General features: G+C 37.6%; 1 protein-coding gene across 2 annotated transcripts in view; it reads left to right on the top strand.

The window, feature by feature from the left end:
• The window catches only part of LOC145690332 (heat shock 70 kDa protein cognate 4-like), a 77,288-nt gene extending 55,327 nt beyond the window's left edge, over nucleotides 1–21,961 (top strand). The window contains exon 4 of one of the 2 annotated variants that reach the window (XM_081765121.1): nucleotides 19,716–21,961. In XM_081765121.1, coding sequence (XP_081621247.1) covers nucleotides 19,716–21,035 — 1,320 coding nt within the window. In that variant the 3' untranslated portion in view covers nucleotides 21,036–21,961. Of the gene's footprint in view, nucleotides 1–57; nucleotides 2,616–19,715 lie in introns of those variants that run through there. The other variant, XM_081765120.1, reaches the window with a different exon arrangement.
• Nucleotides 21,962–24,173: the final 2,212 nt, after the last annotated feature.

Below are 24,173 nucleotides of genomic sequence, written 5' to 3'. Positions count from 1 at the left end.
TATCGCCCTGTACCCATATGATGAAACTGATTCCATTACATTTTCGTTCCGTTTCAGCTTAAAAACGAAAGTAAAATTCTGGTTTTTGACTTCGGTGGAGGAACACTAGACGTATCCATTCTCACAATCAATGATGGTACTTTTCGAGTAAAGGCAACTGCTGGGAATACGCATCTTGGCGGAGAGGACGTGGATAATAAAATAGTGAAAATTTTTGTTGACGAGTTCAAGAGAAAACACAAGAAAGACATAACTCAAAACAAACGAGCTATGTGGCGACTTCGCTCAGCTTGTGAAAAAGCTAAACGTAACCTATCCAAAAATAAACTCGCCAATATTCATATCGATTCCTTGTTTGAAGGCATAGATTTCAGCTCCTCGTTATCTCTTGCGCGGTTTGAAGATATTATCGCTGATTTCCTTCCTCAGATTTTGGAACCTGTCAAGAAAGCTCTGGCCGACGCTAAGATGGATAAAACAGAAATTAATGAAATAATTCTTGTGGGTGGATCTACTCGCATTGTAAAAGTTCAAGAAACGTTGAAGAAATTCTTCAATGGAAAAGAACTCAATAAATCAATAAATCCTGATGAAGCTGTTGCATACGGAGCGGCTATACAAGCAGCCATCCGTGGTGGTAACAAATCAGTCGAAATTAAGGACATGGTTTTACTTGATATTACTCCCCTTTCGCTGGGCATGGAAACTTCTGGTGGCCTCATGACGGTATTTATCAAGCGTAACACTCCAATACCCACAAAGGAAACCCGATACCTCAGCACATTTACTGATAATCAGTCCACAGTAGAGATTAAAGTGTACGAAGGTGAACGTTCTATGGTACAGGACAACAATTTACTGGGCACGTTCGAACTTTCTGATATCCCTCCAGCACCACGACGAGTGCCTAAAATCGAAGTCACCTTTAGTATTGATATAAACGGAATTCTGAATGTAAGAGCAGTTGAAAAGTCAACAGGCAAAGAAGGTTATATTATTCTGACCAACGACAAGGGTCGTCTGAGCGATGAAGAAATTTTACGTTTGATCGCAGATGCAGAGAAGTTCAGAGTAGAGGATGAGAGACGCAGAGAGAGGGTTGAAGCAAGAAATTCTCTGGAGTCCTATTGTTACAATATGAAAAGTACCGTTGAGAATGCATCAATCAGGCATCATGTTTCGGCCACAGACAGAAGAACTATTGTAGATAAGTGTAACGAGGTTCTTCGCTGGATTGATGTCGATCAGTTTGCCACTAAGAACGACTATGACCATAAATTAAAGGAGCTAGAGAAGATTTGCAATCCTATTATGAAGAAAGTATATGAACGTACTGGTAGGAGAGCTGAATGCTACAGGAACCTCGAAGATATCGACTAATTGCTATGAAAAAGAATGAAGAACATACTGCAATAGGTAACAAGATTGAGAAAATTAAATTAAAGCAGGAGTATGAAGCTGTTTGAAAAGACCAATTTTAGGTGCATTTTAATTAGTATAAGTTACTTAACAGTACAGTAAGGGATTGAAATAAAACATTAAACGCACCACAACTGTAGGTGACCAAAAAGTTGTTCTCTGCCAATCTTGGTCAGTATCAGCTCTGTAATAATACGTAACTAATGAATATGACTGACTACACGAAAATAAAGTAGCTGCTTTCGATATATTTTTCCATGGAATTACGTGAAATAAGACATACACCTGACTTTGGATGTTTAGAAGAGTAACAATATCTAACGATGGAAATGAAAAATAACGGAAAATATTCAAAAGCCACAAAACATGTGTAAGGTGAGACAGTTTAAGTATTATAGGCTTTGACGTGAGGAACGGTTCTCTAACTTTACCGAATCGAAACAATAAAGTGGTGTTCAATAGTTTTTTCACTGCACTTTCCCCTTTCGCGTGACAACTACGGCAGAAATTTGGTTATAATTAAGTTTTTGTGTAGTTTCTTCTTCCTTCGTTTGAAAAGGAAATAACGTGATTTTTCGTACTATGACAATGAAATATGACTTGGAGAAAAACAATAAATAAATATCCTTTTCTATCATTTAGGGAAAAATCGCGCAAAGATTTTTTTTTAAAAAAAAAAGCTGTCCAAAAATTCATATTATTATTAAAATATTTTTTCTGAAAAAATATCAATATCTAGATAGAAAATAAGCACATTTTTGAAACGATACCGGAAACTCACAGTTTGTTCAAACATTGCGAACACTCACAAATTGCTAGAAATCTTTCAGTTTAACATCCGTACTGATTATGGCCGTTGGGCAAAGAGGGGCGGATGATATAGGTAAGTGAATGATGATGGAAGCATTGACGGAATGAAAATGTGGGAATGAAGGGGAAACTGGAGTACCACGAGCAAATTCACAAACATAATGTTGTCTTCCGCAATTTTTTTTGTCCAAGGATCAAACCAGGGACCCCCACATGCCAGAGGTAATCGTCGTACCACTGAGACACCGTTCCCCTACAAATCGCTAGAACCCCGTATAAAAACATACTTTGTATCTGAAATGAAAACAGTAAAATTATCTTATTTTAGACATGTTCTTTTCTGAAGTTTTATGAAACTTTTCGTTTATATATATATATATATATATATATATATATATATATATATATATATATATATATATATATATATATATATATATATATATATATATATAATCTTTAGCATTTGTTACTCTTCTCATGTCCTATGTTCGGTGTATACTTGTGTTGCTCGGAGAAATGTATCAAAGGGTGGCAGTTTACGAATTGAGCGCAGCTACAATATGTTAGTATTTAGATTTGTGCGTTTGCGATTAAGTTATAATTCTGTTTGTGAACAACGATACTACCGCACTTCGGAATAAACAAATTGTCCTAATGTAATTGCAAAAGAGAGGTAATTTCATAGAATTACTTTACTGGAGTAACCATAAAATATTACATTCTCTACTGAAAAATCACATTGTCATTGTAATTTTACTTGGCTGTACATACATCTTCATATATATATCTTCTATTAACAGGTTATGAGAGCATATATTAGAACATATTCATACGTATCATTGGTATTAAAATAGCGTCAAAAAAGACTCATTATGTCATTAATAAATCAAGGTTATTAACTGCGATTTGTGGTGCCATACTTATTGTTGTGATTGAGTGAAAAGATTGTACTTACCTGTGATTGTTTTAATAGCTGGTTATAAAGAATGAATATTATTTACATTCATATGTTTCTGTAAAGGTACCGTATATTCTTTGTAACTATTTCTTGTGAAGAATGAATTTTCGTTTAATAAAATTTGATAAAGATCAAAAGTGAGTTTGTAGATTAATAAACAAGAATATATATCTGTTTTTTTCATATATGGGATGCATCCTTGTATTTTCCAAATTCTCCATATATGTATTACCGCCAGCAGTTTGTACCAAAAACAAGTAAAGAGCAATATATGTTATATGTAGGCCTATATAAAATTTTGTTTTAACTTTTACTACAAACAATACGAAAACTGAGCAAAAATAGGTTCAATATGAAATTCATACCCGCAGCGTTCGGAGGAACAGCTGTTTTGAGATTTAATAGGCAAATATTTTAGATCTTCCTGCTCACCTAGATAATATACTAATATTGCTCTACCACTGAGATGGTGCTTCTAATATGGTATTCTTTCTGGACTTCAAACTCACTGGACTTCTAACTCAATACTTCATTATTTTAAATAGGGATTTTATTTGTGTTTCAGTGTTTTATTTCATGTATTTATTTAGTAATCGTAAGATTGAAAACCAATAAGGTCCTCTCTTACACAGTAAAACGTATAATACATAATTTGCATATATCAGTGCATGAAATACTCAGAGAATAACCTGTATTCTATATAGATATACACATGTACGGACTGAGTATTTAATGAAAATATTTATTTTTAGCAGAAACTAAACTTTTTCATGTCTTGTAAATTATTTTCCTAATTTATTTTTTTCCTCTAACTAGTTATTGCGCTCGAGCCTTCAGCCCGCTATACTCTATGGACCCTAGGTTAAAATCTTGCTTAATTAGAAGCTCTAATTGTTTAAAATTAGCTTCTTTTAAAAAAAAATTGCCCCTCCAACAAGCATGCGGTTACACAAATATTAATGGCCATATCTAAGCAGGGCCGTCGCGTGGGTTGTAAGCGCCCGGGGCGAGAATTCGAAGGCGCCCCCCCCCCAGTGTGTTATGAGAAAAAAAATATGTCTATTACCTAAGCATTTATTGGACGGAATAGGAATAAAGAAATGCTATTGAATTTTACTGAAGTTTCTTCAGTTTGTACCAAACTGTCTTACGGATCAGAAGTAAGTAATAGCAGATCTCGATCATTTTTCCGAAGGTTGGAGAGAGTTCCAGTTGAATAATCCTAGACGATGTTTTACATTACCGGTAATTTTAGTTCGCCATTGCCTGATTATTAATAAAATATCTGAATTAACATTAATTTAAAAAAAAAAATCATTTACCAAGATGACAGAAGAATCTGAATTACTTGAATTTTGTTTGTCAAGGGCCTGCCCGAGGCCCACGCGAGGGCCCTGTATCTAAAGACTATCCAGTGTTTTAAATTTGTATTTAAATCAATACAATAATTTTTAACTAACAAATTCCCTCTGCACTTACGACATCTATTGGTGTCAGACAGCGAAACATTTGCGTGACTGTTTACAATTAGGAATTAGCACAATACATATACCGAAAAGTTTCCTTTTTGTAGCGTACCACATACGCGACTTGCCTAATACGAATTGGACATGTAAATGCAAACGTCATAAGAAAGAAAAAACTCGTAAAACTTAAAATTTCAACATTACTAATATATATCTATTATCTTGCTTCTAAAAACTTATTTAAGAAAATTACACGATTACTCAAGAAACAATAAAAAAAATCTTCAGTTACAACCAATAGTGCTATTCAGATGGTATGCCCGAACCGGTTAAAATTTCTCATGTTCCAGAATCGGCTAAAATTGTCTTTTGACTACTATCATATGTACCTAGGTATTTTGTACTTTCCAGCTTTTAAGATGACAATTAAGACATAGTACCTTAATTTTCTACAACGTCTCGTCAATCGAAATGTAATTCTGCAATGGATAGGCACAGTTTGTTTCTGTAACAAATTTTGCACTGACGTTTACCGACAGTAAGTACAATCCAGTTCCTTATGATTTTGTGTTTTACCAAAATTAGACAGGTGTCGCTGCTATGTTCCAGTATCAATTTTAGTCGGCGTTTTATTTTTGATCTAATATGAAAATTGTGGTAGTTTCGGACCGGGAGAATTTGCTGTTACGAAACTGACAAAACCATGGCATAGTTGTTACTAGATATTGTCATAATTAAATATAATCATATATTTTTTTCCCTAGTAATATAGAATGAAATGCAGAGGTCTTATTAAATGCTTGCAGTGAATTGGGTTTAGAAGTAAATGCAGAAAAAACTAAACACATGGAAGCGCGTCGGGACCGTAACACGCCCCCGACGTGGATGCGTTAAAATATTAAATAATACTTTTGATAAAGTGGATAGTTTCAAATATCTGGGATCAATATTAACAGACGAAAATCATATTCACGAAGAAATTAAATGTCGACTAAAAGCAGAAAATTCCTGTTATTATTCAGTTCAAAATCTCTTGTCGTCGCGAATTCTATCGAGGAATGTGAAGCTTAAAATTTATAAAACGATAATCATGCCTGTTCTGTATGGTTGCGAAACATGGTCGCTTACTCTGAGGGAAGAACATAGACTGAAAGTATTTGAGAACAAGATCCTGAGGCGAATATTCGGACCCAAGAGGAACGGGAATGGGGAATGGCGGAAACTTCATAACGAGAAACTACAAATTTATGCGGTTTACCAAACATTGTTAGGGTCATCAAGTCTAGAAGGGTTAGGTGGGCAGGTCATGTAGCTAGGATGGAAGAAAGTAGAAACGCTTTCAAAGTCTTGACTGGAAGACCAAACGGAAAACGACCATTAGGAAGCTCTAGGCGCAGATGGGAGCACAATATTAAGATAGATCTCGCAGAATACAAAGTAGAAAGTGGATCCAATTGGCTAAGGATAGAAGTCATTGGAGAGCTTTTGTGAACGCGGCATTGAACCTCCGGGTTCCATAGGCCATAGAGTTAGTTAGTTAGTTACTTAATCATATAGTAATAGCACCAAGTCATCTTACGATACTGATCATAGAACCAATCGGTCGTGCGAGCGAAGTTCCTATTTACTCGACTTAGGCGTTCGTTTATCCGGATACTCCTCCGATACGCCTGAACCATTCTTCACCAAATGTGACATGGTGAGTCGAGTGAGCGCGCTGAATGTCGTATGAGATTATATGTCCCGATCGAATGTACTAATGAGTAATAATCACTAGGGATGGCCAGAACCGGTTCCTGGTGGAACCGGTTCCTGGTGGAACCGGTTTTCGGGTTTGAACGGATCCGGTTCTAGAAGATCCGGTTCCGGAACCGGTTTTTCGGATCCAGGTCTGGAACCGGTTTTTCGGATCCGGGTCTAGAACCGGTTCTTCGGATCCAGGTTGTGAACGTCACATTATCTGTGTTATAAGATGATTTGCATATTTAAATTTTTCGTGAAATTATGAATAATATTTCAATTAATTAGGAATTTGCATATAAAGAATTTTGAGATTTAAATAATTACCAGCGGGAGCATATAACTTTTATTAATATTTCTATGTATAGTTATGGTTTATTGTGTTATGTAAATGAATAGTAATGAACAACAGGGCAGGACTTAAGCGAGAAGCAATGAGAATTTGATATTAATTAATATTAACGTCTAAGAAGATGGCGAATTTTGTATTTTGGTATGTTAGTTTGCATGGATATAGGCAGAGAAAGCTTCCCAGAAAAAAAAAACTCAAAGAAAGCATGTGTACTTAACGGAGCGTTGGACACCCAAGTTGAGAAGATTCTTGAAATCAATATAACCATATGAATAAGGATAGAAAATCTATGAGATTCAGATTTTGCTTAGATGTATTGCTAGTTGAATTTCTTAGTGTTGTTATAGGGAGTAGCATACACTATCACTACCCAGACACAAATCCTAGGGAGACAATACTTGAAAAATCATAAAATTTTTAGCATGTCTATGAGAGAAATCCGAATACAAAGAGGTGTTATTTTTTTTAAACACGCCCATTTTTAGCGTGTTCGACTTGTGAAGCGTCGTTTTGCCAACGGAACATTCTCAGAAAAGGGAAGTTGACTATTTTAAAATTATTGACGAGTCCACTTGAACTAGAGGGGAAACTGTCTAGAACGTTGTTTGTAATGGTTCCATGACATCCGCTAGATGTCTCTGTAAAAATATAGTTATCGTCTGCACCGCTGATATGATTTGAATGATAATATGTGTTATGTTATGTAAATAAACTTTCTGGGTGTTCCCGTAGTATTAGACATATGTAGTTCGATATATATATATTTTGTTTTGTCAAATTGGCTTGTACTAATACCAGTTTAGGCCGAGTTTGTGGTCGTGGAAGGTATGCAGGGAGACTAACACATACCTTTTTTTTTAAATATAACCGAGAAGGCAATACTGTTGCAAAGGAAAAGCGACCTTCCAATCAGTAATATTATGTTGTTTATCATGTGTCAGGCTACTTCAGCCTTATCTAAAGTCATTTTAATTTGGTAGCATTTTGCATAGTTCATTTAATTTGTTTAATTAACATCATTAATTTGTTCAGAAACCAAATCCTTCAATGCATCCGTTTCTGTAATTCATCATATTCAATGTCACTTGTTCAAGCAGTTCCTGGTGTCGCCGATAGGTGGTGTCACCTGACAAAGGTGTTTAAGTAAACATGTCAAGTGACAGAGTTTAAATAATGTTGGTGTTTGTGTTAATATTTCTCGTAATTACGGCACAGTGTGTGCGTAACAGATACTAAATTGAAGCTTGATTATTAAGCAAGTTAACAAACATAGTGACAGACAACGATGCCATTGAAGTGATCGACAAAGTGGAAAAGAACATGAAAAAGTGTGTTTTTTTAAAGTTATTTAGGTCACTGGAAACTCGCAGGTGAGGGATGCACCTTCACCCCTATTCCAGTGGAGCGGGCTACTTTGGTTCGGCCCAACCCAGCAGTTGAAAGAAACAATGAAACTGCAAAGGAATATAACAGTACTGGGGACAACCAAAGAGTTAGTTATTGCTAAATCGCGAGACGGTGCAGATCAAAGCACTGCAAGTCGTAATAGTGTTGACCGTCAGCTATTTGGTACTCTTATCATTCAGAGATGTGTGTACAAGAATAGTGCGTGAGTTACACACTGATATTCTGTGCGTGTGTGCTGTAGAATGGGCAATCATAGATAGTTTACTTCCAGTATTTCCTCGTTTTTCTCCGGACTAACATTCTTGTGGTGGAATGGGAGAGTAGGAGATACCGATTATATATATATATAAAAGTGTGTTTTCTCAAAAGTGATATGAGACAAAGTGCGACATATATCACCATTTACTAGTGAGAAGAGACAAAGCTTTACATCATATTTCGTAAAGTGCTTCGCACCGGTATCAATTTTGTGCCATGTTTACGTCACACGCTATATCACTTGTTCACGCTACTAACAGTGAAATCGAAAGCGAGTAACATTCTGAGTGAAGAAAAAGCATTGCCGTGTTCAGTAGGAAATCCCCAATGCTATCGTATAGTATAGTTTAATTAAAACCCATTCAATACAAGAACTGAGCTATATTTTGCTTGTATTAAGTAGGCGGGTTTTGTGCAAGAGAACGTCATGAGAACTTTCGTCAAATAACAAATGTATTTTATAGTTGTATCACAACAAGGACTACCCAGTTGAACCGCCTCTGGTGTTTACTGAAATTCCATGGCAGAGGAAACCTGACGGTTAGCAGAACCTAGGAAGAGGATGGTCCACAACTTTGGAAGAAACTCGACCCGGAAGCGCAGTCAATCGTGAAACTAGAGACACTTCAAGAAAGAAGAGTGCGGCGTGATGAAAACAAAAGTGCACAAACAGTAATAATTGCGAGCTCAAAGTGTGAGAAAGAAATATTAAAAGAAATATTTTTTTTTCTTTTCATTTGCTCAGGTCTCTTAGCAAGACCACGCGCGCGAGTGCTTTTTGTAAATATAATTTCTGTGTGCTCTGGAATTACGGAAGTGGTGCATTAAAGCAGGATTACCACTGGAATGTTGACTTCTTTTATTGTTGCAGTTGGCCGCAAGGTAATGTGTTACCCTTTTTGTCTTTCTTGTTTGCTTTTCAGGCCGGAAGCTGGGTCTATCAATGGATCGTAATTGCGATGAGCATATTGTGGGTATCTTTCGCATACAGGATGGGTGTTAAAACCATATTAACCTGTAAATTAGAGTGTCATGCTTAGTAGGAATCTTATTTACTTCTTTTCAAAATTTTAACTTTTATTCATTCTAAGACTCTACCGACTGACTAAATTCACTAAATTAACTTTGTGGCAGGAGGTTACAGTAATTTAAAGTAAATATCAGTTTAAATATTAAGATTCCTCCCACATTTGCATATTGAATATAAATGATTTTGGTAATTTATTCAGATTATGCAAACTCACAGTCCTCCGCTCACAAAGAACTTGGCTGCCTTACGCGTGGGGCACGACACACACACCATCCTGGATGTTTGTTTTGTTTTTAGAGATGTCCCTTGCTAAATTTTGCTTTTAATATTAAATTGTGGCAAGAGAATTAAAGTAAAGTCTTGTTTTCTTTTTCATTTTCTGGTCAGGAAAGAATGTTGCCACAAGAAATGAAAGATACCCAACGTTTTTACGATATTTAGTGCAAGCCAGACGCGGGTAGCAGTAGATGTGTTTTTCTTTCAGGTTGTCGCGCTGCCATCCAGAAAGTTTATTATTTCTGTGTGTATTATTGTTGTGTTATATGCATTTATTTTGTTGAAGTGTGTTACAAAATTTTAAACCTTTTGGAGGGGAATAACATTTAGCGAATCAAGTTTAGGCATATTAGAGAACCTAGTTACTTATTTAGAGTTCATAATCACTTGATGGTAGTAACGCGAAGTCAAGCTAGAGCGATGGAAGGCTTTGTAGGCGACAACATTATTGACGATCAATTTGCGCAAGTAATGGAATTTCCATCGGAGTCTCAGGACACCGGAAGCGATTCAGTAGGAAATGTAAACACCTCTCTCCAGGAAGTAGTTCCGCCTGGAGAAGGTACAGTTAGTAATGAGAGGGCTAATGAATCGGAGCAGGTTAGGGAACCGGTTCCTAGCACCTCAGCGCAAGTCACATCGGTAGCTGACCCGTGTCTCGCGTCATTAGTAAATATGATAAGGGAAATGGCTGAAAAACAAGAAAGAACGTTATTAGAGATTTCAGAAAAACAAGAGAAATCATTAAATGACATTTCGAATAAGTTGGAAACTCAAGAAAAGAAGCAGGATAAATCACTTTTAGAGATTGCGAATAAGCTTGAAAACCAGGAAAAGAATCACGAAAAGTCACTTTTAGAAATTTCAAGTAAATTAGAATCTCAAGAAAAGAGGCATGAAAAAACGTTTTCGGAATTAGCAAGTAGGCAGGAGAACGCTAGCAGAACCATGCTAGATAAGTTAGAGGCTGTTGAAAAACAGATCACTGACAGTTTCCGGCGTGAAATGATGCAAAACGTGACAGAGCTAGAAGCAAGGATCGATTCCTCAGCGGAAGCTCTGGAATCCAAGATAACAGCATCCTGCCAGGAACTAAAATCATCAGTTGAGGCAACAGAGAATAAAATTAGTGAATTAGAGGCTCACACTGAAAGCAGGATAGGCGAGATATCTGAGGTCCTTGGTTCGGATCTCGCTCAGGTCTCTCGTGATGTCAACCATCTACGTGGTGACATGGAGAGAGTGGGGGAAAATGTAGCCGCCGTTTCTACTGAAATAGATAGAGTAAAAGCAACAGTAGATAGTTCTGTGGGCCACTTACAATCTAAGTTGCGTAGAGCAGAACTGAGATGGGAGGAACAGCTGGAACTGTTAAAGGAGTCGGTGCGAGAAAACAGTTCCAGTTGTCAAAACACAGCCTCTGTCTCGCATGAGAGAATCGAAACGCCGGTCGCTGGACCGAACCATGCGGGACAATTCCCTGAGCTTCCCAGGCGTGAGAACTCAGACGAGCAGGCTGCCCCTCCCCTTCAAAACATAAACAACGTCAGCAGTAGCAATAGTAGTGTTGCGAATTGCCAGGTAGCGTCAGCCTTAGGGCTGTTACATCGAGATTTGTCACTTCCTGTTTTTACAGGAGTTGAATCAGAAATACAGGCCCATAATTTTCTAGTAGAGCTAGATAATTATTTTGATTTAACGGGTGTACCAGAAGAGAGACGGTTGGCCTTTTCCTCCCACTGCTTCCGTGGCATCTCACGCCAGTGGATGCAGGTGACTTTGAAGAAATGCACTAATTACCAAGATCTCGTTAGACATTTCAAGAACGCCTATCTTAGCGAGGAGAAACTTGCTAATCTCCGTGCCTCTATTTTGACGTCACGCTTCGAGACACGGGGAAGCAAGAAACCGACAGAATACTTGTTGGAATTACTGCATACCAACAGTATTCTCGACCCCCCGTTACCGCCCCAGGTACTTTTGCGAGTTCTTCCACGGCAATTGCCATTCTCAATCTATAGATGTATTGTGTCATCTAAACCACGATCTATAGATGAATTGTTGAACATTGTTGGTGAGCTGCAGTCCACCTATCAGCCACCAAGTAACAACAACAGTAGGAGGGGAATAAATTCACTTACTGTAGAGGAAGAAGAAGAAGATGTAGGACGATCTTCCCCCCCCACGAAACAGTAGGCCGAGTAACCCCACCAGAGACAGGAGGTTCCACAGGGACAATGGGCCTTATTATAATAGGGGTTCACGAAGAGGCAATGTAAACAGAAATGGAAATAATAATGGCAATTGGCGTTCGAGAAATTCCAGTGGTCAGGAGCGTGACACTGGAGATTCTCGAACGAGAAATCAGGGAAATCGAGGACAACGACGTGGAAGGAATAGGGGTCGTGCACAAACTCGTAATAATAATAATAGAAATAGTGACTATGCTGCGGAGGTTAATGAGCTCCGTGTTCATAACGATAGGACTGAACAGTCCTCGAGACAAGTCTCGTCTCGTGGGAATTCACGTTCGAATAGCCCTGGAACTAGTCAACGCCACTGAGAACTGTCCGCATGTTCTCAGAGCGGTTACTTGAATACTGGAGTACTGAATATTCAGGATAAACCGGCGAAATGTATTTCTGAGGATATGCGTAATTGTGTTATTGCATGCAACAATGTTGTAGAAGAAGAAAAAGAAGAAAGTAGTGAGACATTTGTAAAGACTTTAGAGACACTTGAGAATGGGGATTGTGAAACCTGTAGACGTATAATTAGCACGACACATTTCGATCGTGAAGGAAATAACGACATTCGTCAGCCCGAAATTATGCTTTTACAGAGAAATGGGGACAAAATTAAAATAAACAAAAAGTTGTTTGAAGAGACGAATGCGATTTTTAGGAACCTTTTAGATAGTTCGACCGAAAAGCTACCCAATAACAATTTGGTTACACTTCCGGAGGTAGAAGTAGGTCTATTTAATAGCAAAATTCTGGCATTATTGGACAGTGGCGCGAGCATCTCGGCTATTTCACTGCAATGTTGGGAAGAAATACGTAAGCGAGACCCCCCACCAGCGTTCATTAAGTCAGCGAACATTAGAGTCAGTTCAGCGTTCGGTCGCGCCGTCGCTTCGATCATCGGCCAAGTATTGTTAGAATTAGTGATTGCAGAAAAGGAGTACTATACTTCGGCAATAGTAGTGAAAGGGCTGAACCGTGAACTCATTTTGGGTTCACAGTTCTTTGTAGAAAGTAGAGCGATCCTAGATTATGAGAGAAACGTCCTTTCGCTTAACCATCCCCACCATATAGAAGTTTCTTTTCGAGACATCGAAATAGAGGAAGAAGACCTTTTCATAAGAAAATTATCCTGGGAGTTCGAAGAGGATGTGGTCGATTGTGAGAATCCCACACTTAGTAGTATGTGCGTGTCGAGGAGAGGACCGCTGACTACAGAGCAGTTCGCGCGAGCGTCAGCAGGCGGAGGCCACCAGGGAGAGTTGGCTACCCTGCGCAGCCAGTTGGACGATGGGAAGTTCCCAACTGCAGCCGAACTTGCAAACGTCGTTTACTCGCCACAGGAATGGGCGAAGGTTCGAACCCAGGCTACCCCAGAAGAAATAAGAGATCATGTCGAAAAGTATACTGATTTGAGTGGGGAGGAAAAGCAAAAGTTGTACGACGTGCTCTACAAACATCGAAGCATATTTGACGAGAAGCCCGGTACCATTAGGGATTACCAGCATTCCATTGAGGTGACCGATGATCGAACCATGAAGACGAGGATGTATCTTTACCTTCTGTGACCTAGATCCGCCGCTAATAATACGTTTAGTTGATGGATGACGTGGGGATTAGTACAGAAGAATACCACTTCGTTTAAGAGTCCGCTTGTTGAGTGCGAAAGTAGAATGAATTATTGCACCACTGTAATAGAAGAAATTAGCCAGTAAAAATTAAGTTTCCTTGCACGATAGCATAGCGTAGAAAATTGAAGAAATCGTTAAGAGCTTGAAGCCGTGGTGAGCTTCGCTCGTGTGTGTGCCTCTCAACCATCCTGGTTGATGAGAAAAGAAAGTGTCAATAAAATATATCGGAAAATTAAGTCTTAGTAGCTCCTCACAAATGAATATCATTAACGCATTTTCGTCGGTTATGCGCAAAGTTCAGTACGCAGTATTCGAGAAAGCATTGCTGTAAGATAAACGATCCTGAGTTGAGAGAAATAATGATGAAGAGAAACGTGTTCCACCTGAAGAAATACGTTCAGCGTGAAGCCACGCCTCCTCAGGACACAGCTGACCTGATGACGTAGGAAAGGCAGGAAATAAACACAGCACGTCATACAGGATGGAGAGCTGAAGAAGAAAGAATCACTCCCAGACGCACCTCTTTACGTCTGGCCTTCAGAGAGTTGTTGCGCGGAGTGTTATACAACAGCTGAATCAGGATATTACAAAAGAGATGAATTTTGTATAGAATTATGATGATAAAGTGATTATGACATGTTAGGGATTATTTTTATGTGTTATTAGTGTTTAGTTTATTATCTTATGATTGTTAGGACATGTTGATGTGTTTAGGGAAATCTTGTATAAAGTTAGTATATACGGAATATGTATGTGATGTACGTAAAGTAGATTAGTACAACTTCTGAGAAAATGCAACGATTAAGCGATTAACGGTTGCATTTCCTTAAGAGGGGAATAAATGTGAACGTCACATTATCTGTGTTATAAGATGATTTGCATATTTAAATTTTTCGTGAAATTATGAATAATATTTCAATTAATTAGGAATTTGCATATAAAGAATTTTGAGATTTAAATAATTACCAGCGGGAGCATATAACTTTTATTAATATTTCTATGTATAGTTATGGTTTATTGTGTTATGTAAATGAATAGTAATGAACAACAGGGCAGGACTTAAGCGAGAAGCAATGAGAATTTGATATTAATTAATATTAACGTCTAAGAAGATGGCGAATTTTGTATTTTGGTATGTTAGTTTGCATGGATATAGGCAGAGAAAGCTTCCCAGAAAAAAAAAACTCAAAGAAAGCATGTGTACTTAACGGAGCGTTGGACACCCAAGTTGAGAAGATTCTTGAAATCAATATAACCATATGAATAAGGATAGAAAATCTATGAGATTCAGATTTTGCTTAGATGTATTGCTAGTTGAATTTCTTAGTGTTGTTATAGGGAGTAGCATACACTATCACTACCCAGACACAAATCCTAGGGAGACAATACTTGAAAAATCATAAAATTTTTAGCATGTCTATGAGAGAAATCCGAATACAAAGAGGTGTTATTTTTTTTAAACACGCCCATTTTTAGCGTGTTCGACTTGTGAAGCGTCGTTTTGCCAACGGAACATTCTCAGAAAAGGGAAGTTGACTATTTTAAAATTATTGACGAGTCCACTTGAACTAGAGGGGAAACTGTCTAGAACGTTGTTTGTAATGGTTCCATGACATCCGCTAGATGTCTCTGTAAAAATATAGTTATCGTCTGCACCGCTGATATGATTTGAATGATAATATGTGTTATGTTATGTAAATAAACTTTCTGGGTGTTCCCGTAGTATTAGACATATGTAGTTCGATATATATATATTTTGTTTTGTCAAATTGGCTTGTACTAATACCAGTTTAGGCCGAGTTTGTGGTCGTGGAAGGTATGCAGGGAGACTAACACATACCTTTTTTTTTTTAAATATAACCGAGAAGGCAATACTGTTGCAAAGGAAAAGCGACCTTCCAATCAGTAATATTATGTTGTTTATCATGTGTCAGGCTACTTCAGCCTTATCTAAAGTCATTTTAATTTGGTAGCATTTTGCATAGTTCATTTAATTTGTTTAATTAACATCATTAATTTGTTCAGAAACCAAATCCTTCAATGCATCCGTTTCTGTAATTCATCATATTCAATGTCACTTGTTCAAGCAGTTCCTGGTGTCGCCGATAGGTGGTGTCACCTGACAAAGGTGTTTAAGTAAACATGTCAAGTGACAGAGTTTAAATAATGTTGGTGTTTGTGTTAATATTTCTCGTAATTACGGCACAGTGTGTGTGCGTAACAGATACTAAATTGAAGCTTGATTATTAAGCAAGTTAACAAACATAGTGACAGACAACGATGCCATTGAAGTGATCGACAAAGTGGAAAAGAACATGAAAAAGTGTGTTTTTTTAAAGTTATTTAGGTCACTGGAAACTCGCAGGTGAGGGATGCACCTTCACCCCTATTCCAGTGGAGCGGGCTACTTTGGTTCGGCCCAACCCAGCAGTTGAAAGAAACAATGAAACTGCAAAGGAATATAACAGTACTGGGGACAACCAAAGAGTTAGTTATTGCTAAATCGCGAGACGGTGCAGATCAAAGCACTGCAAGTCGTAATAGTGTTGACCGTCAGCTATTTGGTACTCTTATCATTCAGAGATGTGTGTACAAGAATAGTGCGTGAGTTACACACTGATATTCTGTGCGTGTGTGCTGTAGAATGGGCAATCATAGATAGTTTACTTTCAGTATTTCCTCGTTTTTCTCCGGACTAACATTCTTGTGGTGGAATGGGAGAGTAGGAGATACCGATTATATATATATATAAAAGTGTGTTTTCTCAAAAGTGATATGAGACAAAGTGCGACATATATCACCATTTACTAGTGAGAAGAGACAAAGCTTTACATCATATTTCGTAAAGTGCTTCGCACCGGTATCAATTTTGTGCCATGTTTACGTCACACGCTATATCACTTGTTCACGCTACTAACAGTGAAATCGAAAGCGAGTAACATTCTGAGTGAAGAAAAAGCATTGCCGTGTTCAGTAGGAAATCCCCAATGCTATCGTATAGTATAGTTTAATTAAAACCCATTCAATACAAGAACTGAGCTATATTTTGCTTGTATTAAGTAGGCGGGTTTTGTGCAAGAGAACGTCATGAGAACTTTCGTCAAATAACAAATGTATTTTATAGTTGTATCACAACAAGGACTACCCAGTTGAACCGCCTCTGGTGTTTACTGAAATTCCATGGCAGAGGAAACCTGACGGTTAGCAGAACCTAGGAAGAGGATGGTCCACAACTTTGGAAGAAACTCGACCCGGAAGCGCAGTCAATCGTGAAACTAGAGACACTTCAAGAAAGAAGAGTGCGGCGTGATGAAAACAAAAGTGCACAAACAGTAATAATTGCGAGCTCAAAGTGTGAGAAAGAAATATTAAAAGAAATATTTTTTTTTCTTTTCATTTGCTCAGGTCTCTTAGCAAGACCACGCGCGCGAGTGCTTTTTGTAAATATAATTTCTGTGTGCTCTGGAATTACGGAAGTGGTGCATTAAAGCAGGATTACCACTGGAATGTTGACTTCTTTTATTGTTGCAGTTGGCCGCAAGGTAATGTGTTACCCTTTTTGTCTTTCTTGTTTGCTTTTCAGGCCGGAAGCTGGGTCTATCAATGGATCGTAATTGCGATGAGCATATTGTGGGTATCTTTCGCATACAGGATGGGTGTTAAAACCATATTAACCTGTAAATTAGAGTGTCATGCTTAGTAGGAATCTTATTTACTTCTTTTCAAAATTTTAACTTTTATTCATTCTAAGACTCTACCGACTGACTAAATTCACTAAATTAACTTTGTGGCAGGAGGTTACAGTAATTTAAAGTAAATATCAGTTTAAATATTAAGATTCCTCCCACATTTGCATATTGAATATAAATGATTTTGGTAATTTATTCAGATTATGCAAACTCACAGTCCTCCGCTCACAAGGTCTAGAACCGGTTCTTCGGATCCAGGTCTGGAACCGAAACTTTGTGACCATCCCTACGCTAAACCCGAGCAGGCTGTGAACAGTGCGCTAGATGAAATAGTGGAAGCGACAGGCAGGCGCCCAGGCGGGTCTGGGCGGGGAAGGCACAAGCGCATGGTCCTCTTTGCATTTTTTTTGAAGGTGAACTTTGTGCCTCCTTTACGGGCCTTTGGGGGCTTTCGGGTCCAGGTCTGGAACCGGTTCCTAAGATCCGTTTCTGGAACCGGGTTTTCGGATCCAGGTCTGGAACCGGTTCTGAAAACCGGATCTCCAAGAACCGGTTCCTCGCGGAACCGGTTCCATCGGTACCGGAACTTTGTGGCCATCCCTAATAATCACCAAAAAATGGATGCCCATAGACTTAACATTGGAAAAGTATTTCACTCGGGAATTTTCATTGTAAACAACGGAAAATAGAATTTTCAGCTATAGAAATAGAGCGAAGCCCTTTTCGTTTTGTTCTGTGAACACAATTTCTCAAAGCAGTTATGCTTTTCGCTGACTCCCAAATTCAACTATTTACGTGTCATGTTCGTTCACGAAAACAATTGATGCACTAAAAACAATTCTTCGAATAATTAATAAAGGTCGACAGTTTTACTCCAAATTTGCAATTATTGCATACCTAGTTAAATGACTTGAATGACACCACTGATTACAATATTTGAAATTCGTATTTTATGGATATTTGCAGGACGTATTTATTAGGTAGGATCGTGTTGAGTCTAGTGATAGAGCTCTGAGGGTCCCAGGCTCTGGTGTGAAGGGCCCTTGGTTCAATTCTAGGACGTAAATTTTTGTGGACAACATGTCTGTGGGTTTCCTCGAATTCTTCCATTTCCTACCACATTTTCATTTCACCAAACTTTCATTAATCATTCATGAACAACTATTTGACTTCTTTGGTCACGCATAAACATTATTTAATTTCTTTCACTGTTAACTTAAATCCGGTGACTTGGTAGGAGAACAGATCATTCAGAAAAACTACCTTCCACAGAAGAAATCCTTTTCCACCTTAACGAAATTGATTGGATTCATCTCGACTCTTGGATGTATATTCAGCTTGTAATGTACGAATATTGGGATGTACAGCATGTAGACACTATTAATTTTTTTAGCATCTTACAACTTACATATATGGGTGTGTATAATTTTAGAATATAACGTAGTCAGAACAAAATATTAAAGGAAACTAAGTATTAATGCAGAACACAAAACATTTCTCCGGAAGCAGATACAGAATATCCACAGAATCAAAGAGTGTGAGCTGTTACAAACGTGATAATAGAATATGGGAGATAAATGCAAGTTGCTCACAAAGAAAGCATAATGACCCTTTGGCATTTTCTTCCGATTAATTAAAATACACCTTAAATGTAAAGGCACGCATAAGGGATATGGAAGACTGAGATCCGCATAAACTGAATAAGCAAATATGAGAAGGCCCCTCGCTTTACCTGCATCTCAATACATTATTTCGATATTTTAAGGAACGGTGAACCTCAAACTAAAGAGCAAGTTCTCTAGTATTGTGGTACAGAAAGAGGATTTTCGTCAACTCGTGTTCTCCAGTTTATGTAACCGTCACCGCTACTTTTTCAAAGAGTTTCCACATATGTTGGGTCTATGCGAAAAGGTATGAACCTCTAATTCATCGGTAATATATGCCAAAACTTCACAGTTTCTTTGCGCGCAATTCACGTTCATCTACTACCACATTTCATTACAAAATGGTAAGACTTCAGGGTTGAGAGAATAATTTTGTGGATTAATCGTAGTATGTATATTAATGCGTTTTCGTGTATCAAAGATATGCATTATATTTTTATTGATTCGTTGGGGATACGGTAGCTCAGTGCTAGAGCGTACCACGTCTCTGGTTCGATCATCGCCAAGTAAGTTTGTGGAGGATAACATCGAGTCCGTGAGGTTTTTCGAGATACTCCCGTTTCCTTCCATATTCTCATTCCACCAATTCTTAATTCATCATTCACTTGCCTTAATCATCTATCTCCCTTAGCCTAAAGGATATAATCGTAGGACGTTAAACTGAGATATTTCATTTTTCATTGATTTTTGCTGTATTCACGTGTAACAAAAAAAAAAGTAAATTCACGTTATATATCATGCTTTAACGTGAGTTCGTTTTTCGTTGCAGTTAACTCGTGAAACTACTGTTCTGGTTTTCGACTTTGGAGGAGGAACGTTTGATGTTTCTATTCTCAACATTAAAGATGGTGAATTTCGTGTCATATCAACGGCTGGAGATACTCATCTTGGTGGTGAAGATATGGATAACAGAATGGTGATACATTTCGTTGATTATATAAAGAAGAAGTACAATAAAGATGTAAGTCAAAATTTTCGTATATTACGTCGTCTTCGCAATGCATGTGAAAAAGCAAAACGATTACTTTCCAGTGCCACCGTAGCCTCGGTTGAAGTAGAATCATTATTTGGTGGAATTGATTTCTCTTCAACTATCACCCGTGCTCGTTTTGAAGATCTGAACTTCGATCTATTTCATAGGACTCTTAATATTGTTGAAAGAGCTTTACAAGATGCCAAATTAAACAAATCCCAAATTGATGAAGTTGTTCTTGTTGGTGGATCCACACGTATCCCAAAAGTTCAAGCTATGCTCCAAGAATTCTTTGATGGAAAAAGACTCAATAAATCTATCAACCCTGACGAAGCAGTTGCATACGGGGCAGCTCTACGAGCTGCAACGCTCAGTGGAGATCAGTCTGATGAAATCAAAGACCTAGTACTTATTGATGTGACTCCGCTATCGTTAGGTATTGAAATTAACGGCGGTATTATGAGTACAATTGTCGAAAGAAATACAACAATTCCCGTGAGGAAAACAGGAAATATATATGTGACAGTATATGATAATCAAACAGGCGCACAAATCAGAGTATATGAAGGCGAACGCCCTCTAATAAAGGATAATAATTTGTTAGGCGAATTTAGTCTGACTGGCATCCCACCATCTCCCAGAGGTCAACAGCAAATTGATGTTACTTTTCACATTGATGCTAATGGGATTTTGAATGTGAGTGCTGTAGTAAAATCAACAGGCCAGCAGAAGGCAATTACCATCGTTAATGAGAAAGGGCGGCTTTCCACAGAAGAAATCGAGAGACTGGTTGACGAAGCAGAAAGATTTAGAATTGATGATAGGAGAGCAAAAGAAACTATTGAAGCTAGAAATACTTTAGAAAATTATTGTTTGGACAATAAGAGAGATATTGAAAATTATTCTGACCGTGGGTTTCGAAAATCACGATTATTGGCCAAATATAATGAAGTTCTTCGTTGGTTAGAATTCAATCGTCATGCCTCGAAGGAAGTGTTTGAACAGAAGTTAGCAGAATTACAGCAAATGAACAACGCGGATTCCAGAAGAGAGAGAAGAAATGGAAGTTCTTTTCGAAGTCGTAGTAATTACACACATGTTTATGACGTTGATTAGTGATTTCGTTTTCTGTATTTTGTAATGTCAAATACACACTTTGGAATTTTGAATGTTACTATGATTTATATAAAATGGAAGTAGCAACCTATTCAGCGGGCAAATACTGTATTCAAATAAGTTGATATTGGATTAATAATTATTAATGATTGTATATGTAATATACGTCTCAGTTTTTTTTTTTTTTTTGTTTTGAGTTTTAATCGTTGAGTTGGTGGTGTGAGATGTGAAACAGCAACATACAAGTTTATAATTAATATTTCTTTATTAGGTCCTATATTTATGGTAGGTGTAATCCTCTAATATTTGATCAAGTAACGTAATAAAAAATATCTTAACATAAAAGTTTAAATATTGATTCACACACAAGATAATAAAAAACGAAATAGTACTTGTTTTTATATCTCTATAGAGGGATTGCATAAGATTTACATACATTTGTACAGGAAGCAACTTACAAGCTTATGACTTAAATATATATGTGAGAATGGCAAAACACGATATGATATTTTCGCTCTGGTAGTTGGTCACACAAACTAGCTTAATTAACAATTTTCTATATAGCAGCATATATTTCGTTTCACCAGTTCACTTTAAGTATTTTAAATTTAATTCGTAAGACAGTAATTTGCTTGCTTCTACGTACAGTCACGAACATTAATAAATGGAAGCTGAAGCCATTATTTCTTATGGCTCCAACCTACATTTATTAATGTTCGTGACTGTACAAATATACATATATTTTACCACCCTCTGATTCAAATATTGTTTAGTGTATTTGAGAGTAGTGCTGTTGTATACAATTTGAATCAATCAATTCTAATATTTCCTGTACTTACTTACTTTTGTAAACGGACGACTACTATTGTATAATTGTCTATATTAGTGGAGATAATAAAAACTACTTTTCAAAGCTAAACTGAAAATACACTTATTTATTTATTAATTAGAACAAATAGTAGTATCTTCAATTACAGTATATTTACGCCAGCGTTGTGAAGGAGGTATCGAACATCGCAATTTCAGAAATTTGTGGTGAAGAGTAGTATCCTTCTAGAATGTCGTTGTGAATATAACTTTTGTTCTCTATTGTGTCTAATTGGTTTACAACCTTGTAGGAGCTCGTAACAAGCTATACATTAATGTTCACTTGCACCAATTGAGGGGTAATCTGTGGATAGGGCTAAAACTAAAGTTCATCGTCGAACTGAGGATAATGTGTTGCACCAACACTGATCTGAAGATTATCTCCACAATCATCAGATTAAGATAAACCGTCGAAAATGGGAGAGAAAACTGTGATTAGCGTTTTGTAGGGAACCACAGCTATATTAGTTGTTACTGTGATTATTTCAATTGTCCCTAAAGGAAGAAAGAATGATATTTCTTTTAATAATCTATCATTAACCGTAATAAAATTATTAATATAACACATTTGCACTATTTTTTATATTTATTTTATCAATTAGTTTATGTGTTTACTGATGTTTGTGAATTGAAGAAATTAGGTTTTGGTGGCCACCTAGTACAGGAGGACATAGTACTTCTGTTATATTCAAGCTGATTATCTTTAAGAGATTCCACCCTACTGCATGCCACCCTCTTGAGTTCAATTATGTATCATATCCATTCATTCATTTAACAGACATGTTGACATTTTAAATCTTTATAATTTTGCTTTATTGGAGCTGAATATGCCCTTGTATGTTAAATACTACAGTACGAAGCGCCAAAATAAATAAATAATTTCGAGAAGTAAATCTGAACGGCTAACTCTGTATGCCATAAAATAGAATTACTCCCATTCTTACACTAAATTTGATGGAGCCTTCTACAAATGTTACCCAGATTCTAGAATAAAAACTATTGCTCGCTGCTGGACTGTCAATTAAAAACAGAAAACTGTATATTACCATGCTTCAAAAAGGAGAAAGCAGTAACCTTTTGAAAACTACCATGTGTAATTACTTGTGTAAAGCGGGGGAATGCCGATTGGTGAGGTAATTTCGATCATTGAATTATTCAAAAGTGACATGACCTGCTAACCCAGACTATTGTTACGCCTGTAGCAGGAGTCATAAAGTACTATTGAAAAGGAAGAAAGACCTTCGTTCAGTTGTTGTGTGCAAGTGATTTGGACATTTGTGTTTTCTTGCTTTTCTTTGTAAATTTTGGTCTCGCTATTTTGGGATGTAAGTATTTGTTATTTTTCTAAGTCTCATAAGCCCTCAACGGATTATCTTATCTGATTTTAACCCTTGATTGGTACAACTGAGCATAAGTGTAATTGCCTTATGAGGGTATAATACACTTGGTTATACTTTACCGCTATTGAGTTGATTTTGGGTTATATAGAAAGAGTATTACTAAATGCTGCTTTCATTTCATCTTTTGGTAGCGTTGGGAGGTTATATCAGATTGAGAGTGATGGGTAATACATACATGAATAAAAGATTGGATGGCTGAGGTCAATAGACGCACACAGACCTGGGGCGACATAACCCTTAAGGGATCTTGGCTTTTTGGGCTATTTTTTAGACTTTCAGTCAAGCAACTACTGCATCGTCACTATTTATCCTAGAATCATGGTTCATACCTCATTCTCTTCAGAATAGAGCTGGCTTTCAAGTGGTACCACTTGCATGTTCATACTAGGGATGGCCAAAAATTTTCGGATCCGGATATCCCGGATCCAGTGAGATCCTAATCCGGATCTTGCCGGATCCGGACCTAGATCCGGATCTCGGATCCGTAACTCAGATCCGGATCTCGGATCCGAAACTCAGATCCGGATCTCGGATCCGAACCTAGATCCGGATCTCGGATCCGAATCTCAGATCCGGATCTCGGATCCGGATCCGAAATTCGGATCTCGGATCTGGATCCGAAATTCGGATCTCGGATCTGGATCCGAAATTCGGATCTCGGATCTGGATCCGAAACTCGGATCTCGGATCTGGATCCGAAATTCGGATCTCGGATCTGGATCCGGATCTCGGATCTCGGATCTGGATCCGGAACTCGGATCTCGGATCTGGATCCGAAACTCGGATCTCGGATCTGGATCCGAAATTCGGATCTCGGATCTGGATCCGAATCTCAGATATTGATTCGTATCCAAACCTACATCTGAAATTG

The sequence above is a fragment of the Thermobia domestica genome, chromosome 7, assembly GCF_964235325.1.
Source record: "Thermobia domestica chromosome 7, izTheDome1.hap1.1, whole genome shotgun sequence".
Classification (NCBI taxonomy): Eukaryota; Metazoa; Arthropoda; class Insecta; order Zygentoma; family Lepismatidae; genus Thermobia; species Thermobia domestica.
Note: the sequence above shows the minus strand (reverse complement) of the source record. Positions and strands in the feature narration are given on the sequence as shown.